Here is a 10,770-nt window from a genome sequence, read left to right as displayed (position 1 = left end):
ACTGGTAGCCAAAGGCTAGTGTACGGTACACAAGTGTTGACTGGTACACACGAAAGAAAGTGACCAGGAAGTTTCGCTTCAAGTTCACTCTGTTTACCTTGATTAAATAGATAAATAAAAGACAAAAAAACGTCCACGTGGCAAACATACCAACCGTGTGTAAACAGACCTGTTTAATAATTTTCTCCGACGTATTCATACATACATTGTCAGTAGCAGTCCTCTCATGCAATGACATCCCTTTCTCGCTAATAAGTACTCTGTTCTTGCCAAAAGTGACACTCCGGCCATTGTGAAGCAGTACTGTGTCACTTTAGCTTGACAACATTAGCCTTGCACTTTAAAGGGAGCCCACCGTGCTTCTCGGAACATGTTCTGCAGAGCTGTTGTGTACCACATGCAAATTCAAGATCAGGCCGTGCCAATGTATGTACATCATTTATTCATTTGAGCGTCATTACCACTTTCACATCCTGTTTCTGGAAAAGAAAGAGGCAAGACTGCACAATCTGAAACTCTGGAAAATCTCAAGAGACCACGAGCTGCTAAACCAGCCAATATCAAAACAACTAACTTGACAAAAGAAAGCACTAGATAAGCGAGAACACTACCAGTCTACGTAAACAAACGCACTCACTTCTCGAAAAATCCAGACATGCTCTTGATCAAATAGGCAAATCTCATTTCAATGGGAGGACAACAGACACATGTAAAGCACTTTCCATCTTTTGCGAGGCAAGAAAAAAAAAAGATTGTGAGAAAGAGCTGTACAGTAAGTGAAGCTGGAACAACAAGGCACATTTGGCACTCCAGGTTACATGATAATCGATGTCGGGTAGTATGAGCTGCTAAAAAAACGTTGCATAATTGCAAGGTGTTCAACGGTGCACAGCAGCAGCACAGTCATGCGATGTCGAACACAAACACCGACGGTGTCATGTAACAAAGACACTGTTCACTATCTCGTTGAATGCGCAAAACTCTAAATTCAAGTTCTTTCTCGAGCAAACTAGTGAACCCTTCTCAGGCCTTTATAAGTTTCTTGTCGTAATAAGAGTGCCCCGTGCCAAGTTGTGCTGGGCAGCCTGAAGATAGGAACACTTGGAATCCTAGTGTCCTTGTAGATGATGCAATCGATAGCTTGCAAAGACGTGTGGCACACATCACATTTTGACCCACATTAACGCACTTGACGTAGAAAAGTGACAAGAGCATGCAATTTATGAAAAGCACTGCACAATACGGTGTGTGACACATCTTTGGACTGAAAGCTGCAGCAAAGAATGAAATGCGGGGAGCAACAGAGCCAACACATGGTAGGGAAACGAACTTTGAAGCTGCTGCATAGTAACTTCCTTCACAGCATACTGATCGGTACTTTCCACAACACACACGACTTTTCTGCACATGTAAGCAGGAGACGATACTTGGTATCAAGCCACACCACCATTAACGCACTCAATCCAGGACACTTCTAAACAAGCCAAGTGTAGCCAGATGACTTTCTATTGTGAAGATATAGCGTGGCTGTCCGGATTGTGTCAAGCACGAATTACACATTTAATACCTTGGTATGTGTGACATTCATACACAAGCACCCACCCATAATGTCAAGCCAGCAACTAATCACAGTGTTTTTATTTTGGTGGAAGCAAGGCCAATGGAAAATGACAGGCAAGGAACGCGAAAATTCTCACGATTCTAGGCTGTGAAGACAGGCTCTTATGCAGTGGTCCAATACTCTGGATGTAAAAAAAAAAAACTTCTAGGTCTTCAATAAAAGCGTGAGCGCATTAAATTACCTCTTCCAAAATTTAATCTAAAAAACCTTTATTTAGTGTTTAAAGTTGAAGTGATGCTTACACTGCGCTAAGCCACGAATGTTTGGAAAACCCAGCGAAATGCAGGCATCCTGTCGCAGCACTGAGACACACAATCACATGTATAAAAAAGCCCACAAACATGGGCAATCTTGCCATGGGGCACAATGTGGTGATGGTGGTCATCTGTATTCAAAATGGCTTCTCAGCAAAATGATTATCACCTTCACCAAACAAATGCATCCTTCTCGTCCCCATTGCATAATAAACATGGCACTGCACAAATGCTGTCTTTGGACATGAACCACAACCTTGATCTACTGTCGCTATGGTCGTTGAGCCTCTTTTCGCTTTATAGTACTACAAAATGCGTTAATCAGGTACGCACGTTAAGACTACTACACATTCAATTTGACTCGCTTCGATAACTAGTCCACAGGAGTTCAATGGTACTCGTACAGAACTTGCAGCACAAGGCCTCTGCCACCTCACACACAGCGTGCAGGGGCTGCTGTGCACAGTACTTCACACTTAGAATCCTATCTGGCTCTACAGTTGGAATGCACTGCCCGACGCAGTACAATGCAGTATAGCTGCTCAGCCAGCGTAAGAATGATGAGAAATATATAGATTTGCTTAAACTTCGCTCCTTATGGATTGTTATAGCAACGTTCTTGAGGCTCATATTTCACAGTAAGCTTGTTGCTTGGCAAAATTTGTCTCATTAAGACACTTAATTTTTATGATTAGATGAATTTCAGGACATTACAAAAATAACTGTTCAGAAAAAAAGAATACTAATCATAGTGGTAACGATAACTGTTCAGAAAAAGAAAATGGTGATCACAGTGGCTAGTACGTGCTCAGAATGTTGATGACTTAATTAGGCGCTTGAAGTTGCACAAACTGACCAGTTTCGAATATAGAACACTTGACAGCTCAAAAAGGCAATGTCAGGCTAGAATACAACAGAAGTGAACAAGGGATGAAGGTGTAATCTGTGTTCTCAACAAATCCACGCAAAGTCGCAAAGAAATTCACATACTACTAGCAACTGCTACGGTGGCTTAATAATTTCAGCACCAGGCAATGATAGCACCAAGCTCTACAGCACTGCAGGTTTGTTTTGCATGGAGCCTGCACCTCGCGACACTGGTGGCAGCACATAAATGCCACCATGCTGCACCAGTTGAACGAGACACGAAGTGCGCTACCTCCAGAATTAAGTCGGGACGTCATGAATGAACGGACAACAAAATGCACCATCAGGAAAGCGACAATGCAGGCACTCTTGATAGCACCCACTGTAATGCATAGGAAATAATTTCTGTATGCACATAATAGCTAGATGGAACACAGTGTTACTACAGACAAACTTCAGAGGACGAAATCACAAAGATGCGGCAGCCCCGCCATTACATTCACTACTGGCAAAAAAATCACCACGCACTCTACTGGCATCACTTTTTCTCAGAAGGCAAGATTAATGGAAACGGCCGAGTTTTCCGCGAAGTTTCTTCAGACTGTTGTTCAAGGTAGAGAACAGCGAAAAACAAGAAAGTGTCAACGCATTCGTCTGCACTAGGCCCCGTCTATTTACATACGCACAGCATGTTTATGAGAATGAGCCCTGTGCAGCATTAGCATCAGTGTTATTCCAGTGACCTCTGCATGCTTCTTGTGTTGCCCAGTCTTGGTCTCATTTTTGTAATCTCTTGTTGACATTGTGGTGTCTGAAGGGCCTCCTGTTGCATCGCTGAAGACAGAAGGCAACAACGGACACTTTCTACCCAAAGCATCTAAAAGCAGATGGACGAAAGGGAAGGTAAAATCGCACCACAGTCGTCGGTGGCTCTCTGAGGATATTGAGATGTCACATTCATATCACTTCCATTTAGCATGCTTGTTATGACAACAGAAGAGGGAAAGGCACCAGGAACAAAAAAACAGTCAGGAAAGGATACTTTGGGGCCCTCTTTAACACTTGCGTACAGAGCAGCTTAATGTCAAGGACATCACCTAATCGGTATTTGAACCGCCACTGTAGAAGGAAGCGTTCAAACCAGATCATGCTGGCACCTGCTAAGTAGTATTCCTGCACTTATAGTTCAACTGCAAAGAAATTCTGGGCTGTGTAAAAAGCCTAGTTTCCAATGGTGTAGACATATAGCAGCCTCCACGCAAAATTTTATGCTCGAAATACCAGTGGATGCATTACAGACGCTCTCAAAAATAGACGTCCTTGACATAAAAAGAAGGGAAAAGAAGCGCCTCTATTCTTATTTGCTGGGAACGATGCAGAACCTAGAATGTCGAGAGCCATCATGGCTCCTCAGCATGCACAGCCTCCAAGATTAAGCAACATCAGCAACGCACCGAGAATCTTGGAGGCAATGTGCTGGATTTGCGTCCCTTTCCAATTTCAGCACATAGGCCAGGACGATTAACTCTCGCGAACAAAAAGCGTCCCCGCTTCATACAGGTTTACAAAATGTACATGCATGTTTGACTAAATGGCCAAAAGTCCATGCAAGCCAAGGGACAGTGAACATAAAGAATTGGTTTCTTAGACTGCAACAGCACGGACCACGGCCATACTATAGAGGAGAAAGAAAAATGTTTTAAGGTGGGGCAGGGCTCTCAAAAAAGAGAGCCGGAAAAATGGCGACAACAAAGAACTACAGTTATAAACAGGAACTTCGGGGGAATGTGTGTGCTCCGTAGTAACGAGTGAACGCTCCATGACGAAGTGATGTGCACGCTTTCCCTGTACTTGTCAAGCAGCTGCTCTTGCACCATGGAGTTAAGCCTCCTGGTACGCCACTCATAGCTTCATGCACATGGACCAACATACACATCAATTGGCTCATCAACAATCAACCTGGCTATGAACAAAAAAAGTCAGAATCACTAAACAATGTTTGCACTTCAGAACAGGGTCTCCGCGAGCTGTTGGAATCCTTAAATAAAACAAATGCGTTGGTGCATTTATCATCCATCGTCACTGCCCTCTCCTCCTCCCTAAATACTCATTAATCACAACAGCCAACTCAGGCTAATTCAAGCCCACTCACATGATACGTTCCTGCTGCTTTCATTGGTAGTTTGAATTATTGGTGGTACAAGATAAAGACTATGGCTTCATGTATGAAGGGATGCTTGCATAGATGAAATTTTGATGTTCTTTTTAAGTAAAGTCACATATAAAAATTTGGTATTTGCAAATACAAAAGGGAGTTTGCTTATTTGCAGGGATTAGAGCAACAGTTGTTAGTTTTTGACAACAATGTCAATACACGAAGCTATTAAGTTTCTAATTGAAGCTAAGCAATTTTATTATCTTATGAAGATTACTTCTGCAATGGTTTGTCATGGGAAGCCAGAAGTCTGATTGGTTAAACTGGGAAGCCTTTAAGGTGCACTGAAAATCCAGCGAGTCAAATTAAATTTCTACAAATGTTTGAATTTTTTCACAAATTCTGAATCATCCCAGCTTGAATTATTGCGAGTTGACCGTGTTAAAATGAAGAAAGTGGGAATGCTGAGGCAGGGAACACTGTGGCTTATATTAAGATTTAAGAAGTCAACATGCACTTATAAAACAAAAGTAACCTGTATATTTGCAACACATGTTATTGGTATATTTGCATGCTATCTAACATCCATTTGCATGCTATACAAACAAGTTTGTTTATACAGAGTTCAAATCTAAGAAAAGAAGAGAAAGAACAGTATCTAATTTTTATATCTGCAATATTTGAGCCCCAATTCCCAAATCTTTTTCTTCAGGTTTTCAGTCTCATTTTCAGGCATCTGTGCCTCTCCACACAGAGCAAATTGGCCCTGTCATCACGCAACACACATGCCAACTAACAATCATTCCTCTAGCAGCATACACACATAAAAAGCATGGCCAACATGTGTCCAATGTTGCGGCACACTGGCTATCAAAGGGCAACCATTGGCCCGCACTGTTCTTGATTACAGCATTATTACTGGTGAGCCAAAGCTGGTAACATGACTCACTGATGGCTCAGCGCAACTCGCCCTTGCCATCGTGTAAGACACGCATCAATAAACAATCATGCCTCTAGCAACATCGGTCAGGCCAGAAGGCCTGACCGATGTAACCCAATGTTGGGGCATACTGGTCATACAACGGACAGCGATTCTCCTGATTAGGGCATTACTTGGAGAACCACTGCAGCTGAACCAAGGCTGGCACTATATCTCGTAAATGGCAATGTGAAATGGCAAAAAAAAAAGGCATTATTGAACAACAGCACCGTGCACATTTTTACAATCATGTAACAAACCGACGGACAACGCACACGCAGCTTGATTTGGGCAGCCCACAAACGTGCAGTTCCACACGGGTGTGGCTCGTACCGCACAGGATGCTCGAGTCACTGCAGGAACCTGCTGCAGTGCGACTACTGCGGCCTCTGAAGATGTGTGGGAAGACAACTTCGCGGGCTGACTGGCCGGCACGAACCAGGCATAAGATTGCCCTACTTGATATGCTCGACACAAGTGCACAAGTCACATGCACAACTTGCAAAACTCGGTTGTGCGCCACTCTTGTGGACCGCTCACAGTAACTGGTGACGGCTAGTCCTCGCGCAGGGCAACACAACATAATACTTGCAGTGGCCTGAGGGAATGTTGCCACCACTGTGCTGCCCGGTTAGGTAGGCTGGATGGCGCGGCACGGAGAACCGATTCCCTTTTTCAGACAGAAGGCATGGGGCTTCTTGATGGTGCTGCACTAGTATGGAACCAGGGCTGCACGCGGTTTCACTCTGGCTTCACTTCGACATAGTTGAACACGTCTTCCAAGCCCCTTGTCCTCTTCAATCGCGAGTCCTCATCCTCGGCCTCATCCTGGTCCATCTCCATGCCGAGTTCGGCTGCCTCAGGCGAGGACAGCTCGGTCAGTAGCGCTGTCGCCTCTGCAAGGGTGTCCTGGGAGAAAAAAAAAAAAATTAAGTAAATATAAACTATTGAGTTTTACATGGCAAAACCATGATCTGATAGTATGAGGCAATGACGCAGTGGGGGGAATGCAGATTAATTTTGACTCCCTTTGATTCCTTTTCTTTAGCACATCCAAAATCTAAGTACAAAAGCGTTGTTCCATTGCGCACCCACTGAAATGTGGCTGCTGCGGCTGGGTCAGAACCTGCGGCGTAGAGCTCAGCAGCGCAATTCCATAGCGACAGGGCTAAGGGTGCGTGTTCGTGTTCAGGAAAATACAGACGATTTAAGTTTTAGTTGATAGGCAGCATAATGATTAGGTGGATGCCATTTTGTTTTCGACAGAGGCGTAAAAATGTGCAATGTCCTCACACACGACAATGTCCAAAATCATCAAGTAAAAAATAAAACAAAATGTCTACGTTGACTTGTGAATACATTCGAACCTTAATAAAGTGAACATGAAGATCACAAAAAAGTTCTAAAATATTTTTTTTTTGTGGAACATCAGCGCTCAACAAATATATATAGTATTTATTCAGATATAAGGCGAGGTTCTTTTTTTTTTTTTCCGGAATCTTAAGCCTTAAACCCACTGCCATATACACAAATTTTGCCTTTAGGTGTGGCTTCACGGCAGTGCAACTTTCACTTTATAGTGTGGTCGTACAGTAGAGTGCCGCGATGCCGTGAAGCCACACTATAAGGCGATATTTGCCTTGCAGTGAAGCAACATCTAAAGGCAGTGAGTGAGTGAGTAAAGACTTTATTTGAAAACAAGGTATTGACGGATGACCTTGTTGTTAGGCAGCCACGAGCCCCTGGGCCCGGGCGGCTTCTTCAGCTCTCTCGATGACCTTGGCCTGCAGGTCAGGGTCGGAGCTGAGCAACACGGCCTCCCACTGCTCAGTATTACTTATTTCGTGATTTGTATGATTTTCGGCTGGGCACGACCACATAATATGGAATAGATCCGCTTTTTGCTGACAATGCTTACATGTATTAGGGTATTGGTCCGGGTAGTAGTAGTGATAGGCTACGGGGTTGGGGTAGGTGTTCGTCTGAAGTCGTCTCCAAGCTACTTCTTGTCGCTTGTTAAGCGATTTGTGTGCTGGCGGGTACACTGTCCTGGCTAACCTGTAGTGCTGAGTTATTTCCTGGTAACTGACCATGCGATCCCTCCCTGATCCTAGCGTGAGCCGTCCGGGTGCTCGGTTGGCGAGTCCTCGAGCGGTGGTGTGGGCGGCATCGTTGCCGGGTAGGGAGGAGTGTGCTGGTGCCCAAATGATGTGGATTGGTCGTGGGTGTTGGTTTGTGTCTATTATGTGTTTTACGGGAGCCGAGACCCGACCTTTCGCAAAATTGCGTACTGCTGCTCTGGAATCGCTAATAATGTAATGACAATGTGTGGAGGCTATTGCCAGAGCGATAGCCGCCTCTTCCGCTGTTTCAGAGCTTCTGGTGCGAATTGAACCACCAGCGCGTATTTGACCTGAGGAGTCCACCACTGCAAGGGACATACAGTTGCGTTCTATGTATTCTGCTGCGTCGACATAGACTACGTCTTTGAAGGCGTGGAATTTCTGATGTAGGGCTTTGGACCGCTCGGCCCTCCTTTCCTTGTGGAATTCGGGGTGCATGTTTTTAGGGAGTGGATTAATTTTGAGATGGCGCCTCTGATCGTGAGAAATGTCTACTTTAATGCTTTGCATCGACTCGTAGTTGATGCCGAGATTCTGGAGGATGTTTCGCCCGGCGGCACTCTGAGCTAGCCTTTCGTATTGAGATATAAGGTGCGCTTCTACTAGTTCATCGAGGGTGTTGTGCACACCTAGGGCTAGCAATTTAGCGTTGGCCGTTCTTATAGGTAGCCCAAGAGCCTGTTTATAGGCTCTCCGGATAATCCCCTCTATTTTCTCTCTCTCAGCCGCTTTGAGGCAGAGGTACGGGGTGATGTAGGTGATGCGGCTGAGAACGAAGGCTTGTACCAACCTTATGAGGTTGGCTTCTTTCATGCCAGAGTGTCGGTTGGCAATTCTTGAAATGAGTCGCATCGTTTGCTGAACGCATGCTTCCAGTTTGTGAATTGTGTTGCCGTTGCGCCCGTGAGCTTGCATGAAGAGGCCTAGTACACGGATGGTGGTCACCACCGGGATCGCGCCTCCTCCGGCTCGCACAGTGATTTCCGGGGATGGCGCAGTGTCGGATTTGCGGTTTGTAGGGGCTCTGAGTAGGAAGAGTTCTGATTTTTGCGGGGAGCAGGCGAGGCCTTTGTCGGTAACGTACTTTTCGACCGTGTCTACAGCTTGTTGCAGCGTGGTTTCTACATCTCCATCGCTACCTTTAACCACCCACAGGGTAATGTCGTCTGCATACAGACTGTGGTGTAGACCTGGAATCTGATTAAGTTGTTCCGGTAATCTTATCATCGCTAAATTAAAGAGGAACGGGGATAAAACTGATCCCTGCGGGGTGCCACGACTTCCAAGAGGGATCTTGTCCGATTGTAGTTCTCCTATTCTTAGTTCCGCTGTGCGGTGGTTGAGGAAGTCTTTGATGTAGTTGTATGTCTTCTGGCCCACACCTAGGTGCTGCAGATTCTCTAGTATAGCCTGATGCGCTACGTTGTCAAAGGCCTTTATAAGATCAAGGCCCAGGACAGCCCGGGTACCATTCTTGGGTATGTGGTCCAGAACTTGATGTTTAAGCTGAAGCATGATGTCTTGCGTGGAAAGTTTTGGACGAAAGCCAATTATGGAGTTTGGGAATAAGTTGTTGTCCTCCGCAAAATTGTGGAGGCGGTTAAGTATAACGTGCTCCATGAGTTTTCCTACGCATGAGGTCAGAGAGATGGGGCGCAAGTTCTCGAGCTGTAGTCGCTTACCATGTTTAGGTATGAATATTATTTGTGCATGCTTCCACTGCGAGGGGATAGAACCTGTTTCCCAACAGCGGTTGAAGTACTCTGTTAGGGCAGTGATAGATACGTCGTCTAGATTTCGGAGGGTCTTATTTGTTATTCCATCGGGGCCTGGTGCAGATTTAGTTCGGAGTTTCAGCAAGACGGCTCGTACTTCAGCCTCTAGGATGGGTGCGTCTAGGTTAAGATTCTCCGGACCAGTGTATGGCTTCTGGGGGATTTGTGCATTTGTGCCTATGTACCGGGTTTTGAGCTCTGTGAGGAGCTCGTCGTTCGTGCCCTGGTATTGGTGAGTGATCTTATTGAGGCATTTCCTCTGCTCGGATTTACTCTTATCCGGGTCCATAAGGTATCGGAGGAGATTCCACGTTTTGGCTAGACCGAGTTGTCCCTGCATGCTGTCGCATACCTTTTCCCATTGGTTTTTGGTTAATTGGTTAGCGTATTCCTCGATTTCTATGTTAATTTGCGCGATGCGCAAGCGGAGTGTACGATTTAGTTTATTCTTTTTCCAGCGGGTTTGCATGCTATTTTTGGCTTCCCACAAGTGTAGGAGGCGGCTATCCACCTCGACCAGACCATCGTCTTCAGGGATTTCCCTCGTGGCGCGTTTCACGCAATCTCTGAGATCCCCGATCCAGGCCTCGAGATCGTTTATATGCTCGGTGGCGGTTGTCTCCCGAATCTGGCGGAAGCGGTCCCATTCCGTGAGCGAAACTCGTTTGCCTTTCTTGCGGGGTGGACCCGCCTGAATGTGGATTTCTATGATATAATGATCGCTACCGAGGCTTTCCCCGGTATTAGTCCAATCATAGTTGCCTATGTTTTTGATGAAAGTTAGGTCGGGAGTGGTGTCAACACTGACACTATTCCCGATACGGGTGGGTGTCTGGGGGTCTGTGATCAGAGTCAGTCCCTGTTGTTGGGCTTCTAGCCAAAGATTACGACCTTTGACTACCTCTGTGCGGTATCCCCATGCAGTGTGAGGAGCGTTAAAGTCACCTAATAATAATATGGCCTTTTGTTGGGAGATTCTGAGAACCTTCCTGAATA

General features: G+C 45.5%; 1 protein-coding gene across 2 annotated transcripts in view; it reads right to left on the bottom strand.

Moving 5' to 3' along the window:
• Positions 1-419: 419 nt before the first annotated feature.
• The window catches only part of LOC135908560 (ubiquitin carboxyl-terminal hydrolase 24-like), a 116,963-nt gene continuing 106,612 nt past the window's right edge, over positions 420-10,770 (bottom strand). For both annotated transcript variants that reach the window (XM_070526430.1, XM_065440347.2), the window contains exon 56: positions 420-6,785. In XM_070526430.1, the coding sequence (XP_070382531.1) occupies positions 6,618-6,785 (168 nt within the window). In that variant the 3' untranslated portion in view covers positions 420-6,617. The remainder of the gene's footprint in view (positions 6,786-10,770) is intronic.

Source organism: Dermacentor albipictus, chromosome 9 (genome assembly GCF_038994185.2).
Source record: "Dermacentor albipictus isolate Rhodes 1998 colony chromosome 9, USDA_Dalb.pri_finalv2, whole genome shotgun sequence".
NCBI lineage: Eukaryota > Metazoa > Arthropoda > Arachnida > Ixodida > Ixodidae > Dermacentor > Dermacentor albipictus.
The sequence above is the reverse complement of the archived record's forward strand: the minus strand, read 5'-3'. Positions and strand labels throughout refer to the sequence as shown.